This window comes from Gasterosteus aculeatus, chromosome 9, assembly GCF_964276395.1.
Source record: "Gasterosteus aculeatus chromosome 9, fGasAcu3.hap1.1, whole genome shotgun sequence".
Taxonomy (NCBI): Eukaryota; Metazoa; Chordata; class Actinopteri; order Perciformes; family Gasterosteidae; genus Gasterosteus; species Gasterosteus aculeatus.
Window position 1 is genome coordinate 7094746 of NC_135696.1, and position 12385 is coordinate 7107130.

Here is a 12385-nt window from a genome sequence, read left to right on the forward strand (position 1 = left end):
AAATGAGAAGATGCATATGGTATGTCCTTTGTCTCTGCCATCTGGCTATTTTTCATGTAGACTGAAATAGCCGGGAAGTTTTTTATGGAGCAGAACCATGTATCAGTGGAACCACAGGGAAATATCTAATGAACATATACATCTCAAAATGAACTTGTTTGGGGTAAACGGGATTAAATTAATAACCTGGATAACATTTTGTTTTGCAACACCAGCTGCATGGTACAGATAAACCAACAATCTAATGATAAAAACAATGGTTGGTATATCTTTAACAGAAAAAAAACTTGTTTTGCTTGTGTCAATGGACCATTTGAAAGAAACCGTTTTATCTTGCGTAGGAATGGGTACAAACGTTTTTACGCAATTTCACATCCTTACGACTGGGAGGCGCTGCTTTTCATTTAACACATATTAACTACAGATCCCGATCGCATTGGATAGCCAAACAGGGTTGCACATTTTTGTTTTCTGTTGTTAGGACTTTTTTATCCAATATTAACGGACAACGTAAATGTGCAAATAATCTCTGTATCGTATCGTTTTATGTTGCAACAGCGTTTGTGCTGTGCGTTTCAACCAAAAACATGAAGACGATACTTTCACGGTGGTGTGGTTTATCTTGACGTGACGAGGTCTTTGATTTCCTCCCATAATGCATTGCTGTGAGATTCCACTTCCTCTTTCCGCCATATTGCAGAACCGGTAAGAAGCCCCTTTTTCGCTGCCACTATCAATCTTCTAAGTATCTTAAGCATCTGAATGTTATATGTTCCATTTAGTTGTTCATCTTGAAGCAAAAGTGCATATTAATGATTCGAGAGGATTATCGCATCGATTGGTTAGACGAGTTAAACACGACTGGACTGTAAATTTCACCGAGCAGTGCTCTGTTCGGCCCTGGGTAAAGGTGCGTTGTAGGCGCCCGAAACGGTTAGCTACGAAATCACAGGAGTGTCTTTTCACTTTAAAAGAATACGACTTTCCCATGATATGATGGTGTAATACGTTATGTTCGTTGTCGACACAGTAGTTAGTGTCTGAGGAGGTGGGGGGGGGGCTTCCCCATAAAGTCAATGTGAAGTAGCGTTAGTCGGACAGGCTAATCGTGATGTTAGCATCTCCGTGCACATGAAGAACCATGCTTTGTGGTAGTTCTGATTCAGCGTTATTCAAGCAAACATGGAGTTTGTGCCGCTGTGCGCAAAATTTGTCTGGTACGGAAAAACGTAGAACACCAGTACAAGCCTAACGCAACGTTAGCTGCTACCAGCATTGTGTGTTTGTGTTAAAATAGTTAACGGTGTACAGCCAATTTGACTTCCGGTGCCCTTCTTCTCCACTCATCTATGGTGGGGGATGAGGTGCCGAGACTATCGATAGCGTTCCGGTCGTGTTGTCCCGGGTGCGATGCTCCCTTTTCCCTTACGCCGAAGCCTCTATCGATAAACGTGCCTCATGCTTCACACACTTCCAGTTGTGAGTACAATCGAGGGTTAGGGGTCCTTTCCATATTCTGTGTTACTGTCAAACTGAATACATTGTGAAGGAGTGCCCACTGTGGGTCGTGATGCTTTGCATAGCTGTTTCATTTAGTTCAGTCTCACACACGCACCTGTCTAATCTCACCGTGGTTCTCTTCATGTGTCTGCAGGCATCATGGTGCGCATGAACGTGCTCGCGGATGCTCTTAAATGCATCAACAATGCTGAGAAGCGTGGGAAACGCCAGGTCCTCCTCAGGCCCTGCTCCAAGGTTATTGTGCGCTTCCTAACCGTCATGATGAAGCACGGTGAGTGAGGGGTGTATTGGTACTGTAAAACCGTAAATGTGCCATTTGAGTGGCTGGTTGTTAAGCAGCACGGTTTTGTTAAGAATGATAAGAATAATAGTTTAATATCTCAATGAAATCTAAAATATACTAATGGCTCTGGTCTTGATGCTTATCATTTTTCCTTTATACCTCCCAGGTTACATTGGTGAGTTTGAGATAATTGATGACCACAGGGCTGGAAAAATTGTCGTCAATCTCACAGGCAGGCTGAACAAGGTAAAGGTCTTTTCCTTTCTTCCAATGCTACCGTTTAATGGCAATGTTTGAATTTACTAACGAGTGTTTTTGTGTCTTTCAGTGCGGAGTGATCAGCCCACGTTTTGATCTCCAGCTCAAGGATCTGGAGAAGTGGCAGAACAACCTGTTGCCATCAAGACAGTTTGGGTAAGAATCTTGTTCACAAACGTGTGTGTGTGTGTGTAATATATATCAATACATACTATATGACGCAGGCAAATCACATAAACCAAACAAACCCAGTCTGAATCGTGTCAGTGGGGAAATGCTGAACCCACTGGACCGTCAAGTCCAATCTCGCTCTTTATCGGTTAGTAACTGCTGCTTTCGCCTGATGGTCCTATTGTTATTTCAGTGTTCCCCGATGATATAAAAGCTGGTGTTCATGATGTTGTGCTCTCAAACTCAATTTGCTGCATGATGTATTTTTCATGTATCAACACGTCATTTTTTAAAATTGAGATCTAAACAATGTTTTGTATACTGAGATAACTAATGTAGTTTTATCTTCACTGGTCGTCAAAGCCTCAACCGTTCACAAAAGCAGTGATCTTATCCAAGAACAGGGAGGCCGCTCTATTGATCTGCTAGTTTACCGCGTTTACTCCTTTTAAAATCGTGCAGGTTCTCCTAACTTGGAGTAAGTGGATTGTAGCGAAGTTACTATGAGTAACATTAATACACTGATATTAAAGACACTTGTATTCATAATGAATGTGTGAAAAAAGCATTGCATCGTTGTCATGCAGAAATTGTCACGTGTAGGAAAATGGTTGTAGGCGGGCGCGTGGGAAACATTTTGATATTTGTATTTAGACCAAAATGTGAATACTAATTTTCTAAATTGTGAAGTTACAGAATAATCTGTGCAGTCATTCTGAACTTAAGTATTTGACAAATGGTGAAGTTCAAGAAATGCTTATTTCATAAAATTGTCCTGATGTGAACTTCAGGGACATTTGGAGCAGCTTTGACAAGCGCCGAATGTGTTAAAACATCAACTGGCTGTGTTGCCGCAATGAGAACATTGTCCTGGCCACTCAATATTTCTTCTCTGGCTGTTTTAGAACAACCAATGCTGCAGTTAGATGACCGAAAATCGAGGCATAACTGATGGGAATAATTTCTGACGCATTGCATATTGTACAGTATCTGCAGGCGGCTCGCTGTGTTGATGCAGGGGCTACTAAAAATGAAACAATGGGGGGGAAATATGTTGAAGCTGATTACTAATTTGTCTGACCAGTTACCATTACGCTGCCGAAGCTTTTATGTTGGTGTAGAACTAAACCATCACCACCAGCTGGTACTTGTTTAAAGTGTAGATTGTTAATAGTTTTATTCATTTATTTATTTTGCAGTTTTGAGAATCACTCAAGGCTGTTAGATTTTACATCTACCTGATCTTTTAATACTGGTCCCACCACTCCGTGTCGTTTCCTACAGTTGAAATAAAAGGCCCTAAAGTAGGTTTTCATAGCAGTTGCTCCTCGGGTAAACTTAAAAATCAATTAGTAAACACAATTCATTAAATTGCTGAATGTGAAGGTATTTTGTGGCTTTTAAGTATGTCCGGTGTAAGATGACTTGGAAGGCCCATTTATCTTGCTCCTTTTAAAATAAAGACATTTAGTCAAATGGCTTGTTTTCATTTTGTCCGATAATTGTGGTCTTTACGAAAGATGAAGTTTCCTGATTGGTAACCTTCTGACTTGTTTCCACAGATACATTGTGCTGACCACCTCAGCTGGCATCATGGACCACGAAGAGGCCAGACGGAAACACACAGGAGGCAAAATCCTTGGATTCTTTTTCTAAAATGTAAAGAACTGCAAATAAAAAATGACACGTTAACACTTGACGTCTGCTGTGACTTATTTCATAAGCGCTGACATGGGAGCCAAAGAACGCCAACAGAAATCGCTTCATCACACAAGTCAAAACAATTCTTCAACCTGTGCAGTTTAGAAAGTTTCTGGATGTATTTTCTCCTGGTATTTCCACGATGCCGTAGGATCGCCTTTCCTGTTCTCTACTCAAATCCTGGGTGACATGACTGGGGGCGATTGGTTATAAAGACAGCATAAAACCGCTGGCTATTATAACAGGGCAGCACCTTGCAGATTCTGATTGGCCAACAGTGCTGTCAATCACATCTTGGTTTGCTCTTAACTCAAAAATACTGGCGGCCATTGGTCAGAACGATGGTTTGATTGAGTAGCATGCCTTGCACCACAATTGTCCTGGAGAGTCACATATGGGCACACAAGATAAATGGTTACTTCAATAAGGCAACATGTTGACCGGATGTTTGTGTGGTAGCGTATCAAATGTGTGTGCGTGCTCACAGCTCCCCTCGTAATGAGAAATTCAAAAAGCAGTAAAAACTTTCATCCAGTTTTTAAGTGTCCCGCTGAACGCAGCAGACCACCACGCAAATGTCCAGAGACCACAAACTTCAAGTGGTCGGTATTTTTTTTTTTTTATATGACTGCGGCGCGTTCCTCAGCGGTGCCTCCACAGACCAAGAGGAGGTGCTCTGACTCCAGACCAACATCCACTGCCCCCCCTTCCCCCGCAAGCATTAAGCCACATCAGCCTTACAACTGAGCCAGGCCCGTGCGGAGGCCTGGCTCGTCCCCCGGCCATCCTCTCATCACTGTGACCTTCTGCCGGCGTCCTCTGTGTATTTTGTCTCGTCGTCTGGAGTCTCGCCGCTGATCTCCCATTCGCCTGTGAAGAGGTAACAGCCTGCTAATGCAACATCTCTGTCCAGCTAAGAGCCTTACACATGCTGCCTGCCGGCCTCATGGGTCTGCAGCACTCAAGCGCTGCCTTGTAAAAAATGGAAAACTGTTATACGGCTGCTGTTTTTTGGAAATCGGGAACATGAGCCAGGACCCGACGCTGCGAGACATCAGAGGGGCACTCGTGCTCCGTTCCAGACATCATTTTGACAATAATACATCTGGGGTCAGCTGTCTTGGCAGCAACAAATGAAGCCCTTGATCGGGCAGCCTGTAAACACTTGGACAGCACTGTGATAGGTTTCTTAAGTGGGGGAGATTCTGTAAAGTATCAAAGAGCTCAGAGCAAATGAAGCAGAGCCAAACTCTCCCACGGAGCAACTTATTGACTGCTTTGGTCAACGGCTCTGACCGTGAAAGCTTGAAGCCGGTCTGCGACCTTGAAAGCCTCTAATGCCCCATCACTCCCATTTGCGCCGTCTCTTTCTTCACTTTCAACTTTCTTGCAAAGAAATACATTTGAAAAAAGAGCACTTCTGCCAGACTCCAGGGGAAAGATGCTCTCCTGGGGAGAGATTTGTGAAAAGATGCTTTTAAGAACACATTTGTGTTGAACTTTGGATAGTGGCATTTATATACCCTTTCAAAGGAGGGATGTATGATTTAGTGTATTGCTGCTTATCCAGATCACTACGTCCCCTTATCTTACCAGCCAGGAAATGAAAGAACTGAAATATCAAACATAACTCAAAAAATGTAAAATTACAGTGACGATTCCATAAGTATTCCTGCACACTTGTATGTTGCTGCTTTTCTCGTTGTTGTATGGACTGAATAGCCACATTTACCTGAATCTTATTTTTTAAACAGCATTTCCTGCGCTATCGTAGATACTGAAATCTATGAAAGTTTTTAAATAATTAATTTGCAATATTTGTGTTTTTCTTTAGCTGAGTTCAATGAACACCATCTCCCAAGCCAGCCGTGGCTTCTGCCAGCGTTTCAAAAGAAATGAGAACGCCAGAAATGACTAATTATTTTACAAAACACCCAACTGACTGTTTCCTTTCTCTTTGTTGCCATTTTCTCCATAAACTGCAACGGCCACCTGGTCGTTTAACGGCTCAAACACTCATGAAGCAGCAGTGAAAAGCAGCACAAAAGCTTTCTGTGAAGGAGTCACTGGTCTATTTTTACTGATTGGCTGCCCAAATTAAGCTTAGACATTGCAGGGCGAGGACACTTCAGACCCATTTTAGCTGATGGGTTGTGGCCTTAAGAAGCACCAGCAGCACCTCAGCCTCACAGAGTACAGGGACCAAACGGCTTGAGGAGGACGACCTGAGGTCAGGAGGAGCCCATCGGGAGAAAAAGGCCGCACCGGTTCCTGCAAACCTCTCGTTGATTCTGCCACAGTGTCACGCCGTACTTCTGAAGACAACGTGCAGCCGTGCGCACATCTGGGCACCGGGACCCACAGCCAGGCGGCCCGCAGCGCGTTTCTGCAGTACGCACCACATGTCAGCTGGATCCCTGAGGTCGGCCTGAAGGGGTCAGAGCACCGCTGAGGAGGGGAGGAGACGACGCGCCGCTCTCCAAAACAAATAGAATACATTAATACGGAAGGAAAGAAGAAAAAAAGAAAAGCGTGTCGTTTGGCTTGCTTTGATAGAAAGAGCCAGAGGCAGACTGGAAAATAACGTGTTTGATACCATGCTGATATGTTAAATAGTTTCTGATAGGTTGGGATCTGAGCAACTAACTGAAAGAAAGATGGTTGAACAATTCAATTCTGAAGGAATTTAACAAAAAGAATGAAAAGGTCACAAAGAAAACGTAGTCAAGCACATCATATGTTGCTGAATTGAACCAATGCTCTGAAATTCATGTCAGAGTGGGAATGGGAGACGTTTGAAGCTGCGTCTCTCCAGGTGTTGAAACAGTTTTCAGATGATTGTTCCTCTTGCCAAACCCTCCCATTACCGTAGGATGGTACAAAGCCAACGAGAGGGCCGTGGGATGCTTCGGCCTCTTGTCTTCTTTCCCGGCGTGACGTGGATGGACCTCGAGCGAAGCGATTCAGAGCTGTGAATTCCTTGCAGGAAGAAAGCATTTTACAGTTGACACCGAGGTCCTTGTGCAAACATCACCTCCATTACCACGGAAAGCCGAGAGACGGGCCGCTGGAGTCTGGAAACGTATTAGCTGCTCGCTATAATGTCATCAGTCCTCACAGAGCTCCTTTGTCCGGCTGCACTGTGTATAACAGACGCCTAATAGAGGCCTAATACCCGTAGTTCCCCCCCCACGACCACTTGAGGGCAGTATACATACGGTTCATCATCTGCACTCCTCCTCATACGGCCTTCAGGCCGGGCTGGCAAGACTAATTATGATTGATTCGCAGATAACAGAATTAATATTGGAAATTGCAGTAAAAGTTCAAAATGTGGATTCAGTCAAAAGGCCGACGTTTCTTTTATTGCGCTCTGCATTGTCGCCCGCCGCCGTTAATGACTCAGTGAGTCCCAGTCAAATGAGGGAGAAAGACAAAGGCAGTCTGAAAAGTTAAAGTGAATGTGCAAAGTGAATTCGGGTGAATATCTTTATATATCTATTTTTTTTTGAATAATCAAATAAAGGCAGGGGAAATCCAACGGAAATGAAATCTGACTGCTTGACGGATTTTGATTTGTTGAGCAAAAAAACACAGCGTTTCTGTCAAACAACAATGTGATGAAATTCAAACAGGGCTGTCTTCCGTCTCAAGCAAACAAAACCTACCAAAAACAACATTAAAGCGATCTCGGCTCAGCAGGTAACACAGTCTCATGCATTGCTGCGCCACACAGCTCACGTTGCCATATGATGCTGCCGATATCATTCTTTGCTTTGCACTTCTACTCCCAGCCATGTGATTTATTCCACCAGCCAACGCAGCTCCGACACGCAGCGTATCTACAAACACCAGAGGAAATTCTGGTATAAATGGTGACCAGCTGAGAATGAAAATGCATCTTTTGTTTAGAGAGAGAGGAGAACCGTTGTATCTTCAAATACGAACATATTTCCAAGGTGAACTACAGGGCTGCGCGTTGCCATATGGTCATTTCCCTGCTACACTTATCTCATGTTTTTCTCTCTCTGCCCTATCTCTCTGTCTGTATGCCTTCTTTACTAAGGGGGAAACCAGGGAGGCAGGGGTGCCGGGTGGGAAGCGTGCATGTGTTGGCGTATTCATGGTGCAGAGGAGTCTGGTGTGCATATGATGAATGAGAGAGTCGGGAAGCAGAGAATTTATGGCTGTGGATGCAGCCATCCATTCTGCCCTGCGAGTCCCTGCCTGTCCTCAAGGGCATCGTGCTCCTCCAGGTCCCATCTCCGGTGGATCACTGGGGATCCTGCTGCGGAGAAGACATCGTTTAGCAGCAGCGACTCTGCTCGGCGTCCCTCTCCGCGCATGTCAAGCAACGGTTAATTAGCAGGCAATGAAAACAAGCTGCTAATGTACATATAATGACATGGAGGCCAAGAGGTGCCGTTATTAATTATTCCTCTCATTTGTCCGCTGTAGATCACCTTGAGCATTATGCTCCGGTTTCGACCTCCTATGTGGATGATGCACAGTGAGGCCGCGGCAAATCCACAGCCTAAGAAGTGATTACTGTTACGGCTTGAATAATAAAGCAGTAAGTATGTAATGTTACTTGGCGTTATATCCAACACATTTCATATCAACAGACCCCAATACTCACAACTGATCAAAATAAGTGCTTTCAATTGCATTTTAAAATGACCCGAGGGAATTTATTCTGGAACGACCATAAAGCCTTTCAAAGTTCCCTGATCTTAGTGTCTTCTGGTCTGCTGCAGTTTGCATAGAGTTATAGAGGCTAGAGGCTAATAAACCTTCTGGACGGAACCTCTCTGAACTCTGTTGTTGTTTATTCGGGAGGGCTGCCCTTCCAGTTCTGGGAGACGTCTCGCTCTCGTCTCTATTAATATTGAATGATTTCACTTAGGACGAGGCAGCGGAGACTTGAGGCCTTTACGTATCTGGTCACATCTACGTATCTGGTCTACTAAAGTAAAATGGTCTCCTGTGTCAATGTGCTTCCATCCAACCAGCCCCACCTCGACCTCCTCCCTAAAAACTTCTCCAATGTTAGAACCACATCTCACCTTAGCTGCTCTCAGGTTTTAGTTCACTAAGCCATCAGAGGTGTTTTGCAGACTAAAGCTTGCAGGTCGTTTCATGCATTTGAATCAAATCACCCTCACAAAACCATATTATAGCGTTGCGTCACATCTCATCTCTGCATTTTTGTAACATATAGTCAAATATTTGAGTGATCAAACTGGAGATTTACTGTCATAGCTGAACAAAGTGTCAGAAAGCTGCATCTTCTCAGCTTCCTCCTGCATCTCAAACTTGATGGCCAGTCGCTTGATTCACCGGTGGTGAATCATCCTCCTTTTTTTTTCTGTATTCTCTGTATGCTAGAAATAAAACTTCCTTTTTTTCTAATTGCAATGCTGCTCAAACATGAGCATTTTGTTTACAAAGATTATGAAGATACCTCAAAATAAAACCCCGTCTTCTGAAAGCCCAGGATTTTTTATAAAAGTATTACTAGTTTCAACATCTCCAAGCAATCTCCGGATTTGGAGGCATTAGAGAGTAGAATCTTATCTAGAAATGCATTGATTGGAGGGCTACCATTCTTTTCAGCCTGCCATCCCTCCTTCACTTCACCATATTGTCTTATCTTTGCTTTAGAACGTTCTGCTGTGGGTTTGTAGCCGTTGGCGTATGCCGTATTTAGTCAAAGTCATTTTTAAATTTGTCGATCGTTTATTCAAATGTAGCTCACAGTGAGCTCGGGTTTGCTGTTGTGTTTGAGGACCGACCCTTGTTACCTAAACCACTGCTGCTGAAGCCTCCTCAACGATGACATCACTCACATCATTCTATCTTTGTGGGCCAAAGAAACACGTAAATGTCGCGGGCCATTAAAGCGGATGGATGCTTTGACTTTTGTGTTTGATGAGAGGAGGAACACCACTATCGTCCGAGGGCCCGCGCGCGCACACACACACACACACACACACACACACACACACACACACACACACACGGCCGCAAGCAGGGGAACAATATCAGTGCTCCGGGGCCACGTGCGAATGTTCGTGCTTTTTACGTTGTCTTATTTGAAGTGTTTGTGTTATTTAAGTGTGTTTGACAGAGGGGGAGAGGTAGCAGCTGTGGGGGGCTTTATAAGACGTCAGACTCAGCTGGACGCCTCTGGGGGAGGTCATGGTGTGTTGACAGTTTTCTGCAGCAGGCGAGAGGGCAGAAGTGGCTCTGCCTCTAAAGATGGCACAACATTTCATCTGTAATTAACACGTTTCAAGGGTTTGCTGAAGGTCCAGGTGTGTTTAACGGGAGTGTGTGTGTGTGTGTGTGTGTGTGTGTGTGTGTGTGTGTGTGTGTGTGTGTCGGTGTAGGGTGCGATTCATCAAACCATATCAAATGCTTTTTTGTTTTTGTTTTAGCATGAGCTTTCTGTTTTGATTCTCCAGTCGAATTATGGAACCAGCTGAGTAATGACAAAGGACCTTGCAGAGGCTCCGTCCTTCTGTCACGAACAGACCTGCTGGCCCTCAGTGCTGCCGGCCCTCATCATTTTACAGCCCTGAAAAAAAAAAAACCCTCCGGACACAAAGGTCAGAGGCAGCTGCGATCCAGGCCGCCATCTCAGGATCTAGGTGCCCTGCTCGCCGTTTGACAGCTTCCATATTGATTTGATTAGCTGCTAATTAAAACTTGGCAGCCTGGGCCGGGCACAAAGGAGATCTCTCAATTAGCGGGGTGTCAGAGGATCTAATTCTCTCTCTATCAGCCTCTTCTGTTTTTTTTTCTCTCCCTTTCCCGTCCTACTCTATCACACATCTCCATTCTGTTTAACGACTATAAAGGGTGAGTGAAAAGTGAGAGAGGATAACTCTCTGAGGAAAGCGATTGAGCACTCTCAAGGAGTTAAAAGCATCCAGCCCTGTAATCCTTAAACTAATCTTTGCTTAAAGATGCAGTTTGTAAGTTGTAAAGAACGCGCCGGCTGCCAGTGGACGTTTGTTCGGGCGCGTTGCCTCCGGCACCTCTTGAATTCTGCTACCTTCCCCGTCTCTCCTCCTGGCAAGTCGCACACGCAAGCTGGTGCGTTTTTAGCGCGCTGCCTCTGGGACATTATGGCAGTTATGAGCTTTAAGATCCACCTTTTGTGTTTGTCAAGACACCACATTTCTATACTTCTGTAGACGGGAAGCGTTCGATTGTGGAGGCTGTTTTCACAGAGCAATTCCATGTGTTGATCCTTCTCATTTCATGACTCATGACGTTTTTTTTGTTCTGTTAGAATAACAGGCAGCGGCTCGGGGTTGAATGTGCTCCTTCCTGAATTCGTTCATTTACCCAAAATGACTGTCTTTCTGTCTTGCTATCAGTCTCGGTCTGCCATCTACGGAGAGAAGATGACAAGGGGAGGAGGTAAACGCTATAATAGCATTTTTATTGAATAGATTCCTTTGAGGAAGCAAATCGGGTCAATTTGAGGCTACAGGTTTCTGTGAAGGTGTTTGAAATACAAATGCTCTAATGCTTTTATTTTGTAAACCTGCCAGAGTAGAATCTATGACAAAGGGAGGGAGGCATGACTATTTGTCTATGTTGTCATCAGTTAGCAGCAGGATACTTGACTTTTGTCAGCTTCCAGCGAGTCTTGAGTCTCCGGAGTCAGCTCCCATGTGAACCCCCAGCGGCTTTTTCATGTACTCCAAACCAAATGAAACGTCACAACATATTAAAATACTGTATGGGACTCTGAAGTATGTCAAAAAATACAAGTGCACACACACACACGGGCAACACTCTCTAGGAAGAAAGGCCGTTAGCCGGATATCAAGACAGATTTATTTCACAACAGAAAGAGTCAGAGAGCAAAGGGCAATTTAACCGTACAAATCATCCATTCTATCTGGTTTATGTAACACGGTGATTTACTATTGTTTTCTCTATAAGCCTGTGAGGCTGCAGATGAAGGATATACCTTCCAAACTCAAACCCACACACGGTTACACAACAGCTTTCCTAAAGGTCCTTATTGTTAAGCTGGGCCTTCATCATCCTCCTGTTCCTGCCTAACTGGACAGCGCCTGCATTCATTAGTCAACCTCCCAGTCTTATATAATATTTACAAGCAGCAGTGGGTTATATTGGACTGCGGAGACCCGGTGCTTCCAGTCAAGACCGGTCCTGGCACAGGAAGGCTGGCTGTCCTCGGCCCTGATTGATTCTGGCTTTCTACGCCGTTCGTACATTTTACAGTAGAGCAGCGCGGCCTAAAATGTCAGCGGCCACCAGCTGCCGACGGCACTTTCTCATTGGCTGGAACTGATTCGCTTTGAAAAAGGCTGAATGGCACTGTGGTCGGCGGTGTACATAGTGGGCTATTGTCTGGTGCCTGGATGCTCACCAGGAGGATATCCCCCTGACATGTGTGTACAATGC

The 12385-nt window shown here is 44.5% G+C and overlaps 1 protein-coding gene across 3 annotated transcripts; it reads left to right on the plus strand.

The window, feature by feature from the left end:
* The first annotated feature begins 495 nt into the window (after window positions 1-495).
* On the plus strand, window positions 496-3925 carry rps15a (ribosomal protein S15a). Of its 3 annotated transcripts, none has more exons than XM_040185939.2 (5): window positions 496-705; window positions 1655-1792; window positions 1971-2050; window positions 2133-2218; window positions 3796-3925. In XM_040185939.2, the coding sequence occupies exons 2-5, from the start codon at window positions 1660-1662 to the stop codon at window positions 3887-3889; spliced, it is 393 nt and encodes a 130-aa protein (XP_040041873.1). In that variant the 5' UTR covers window positions 496-705; window positions 1655-1659; the 3' UTR covers window positions 3890-3925. The 3 variants fall into 3 exon arrangements, with proteins under 3 accessions (XP_040041873.1, XP_077936465.1, XP_077936464.1); XM_078080339.1 differs by having other exon boundaries at window positions 577-910; XM_078080338.1 differs by having other exon boundaries at window positions 678-1479.
* The last annotated feature ends 8460 nt before the right edge of the window (window positions 3926-12385 follow it).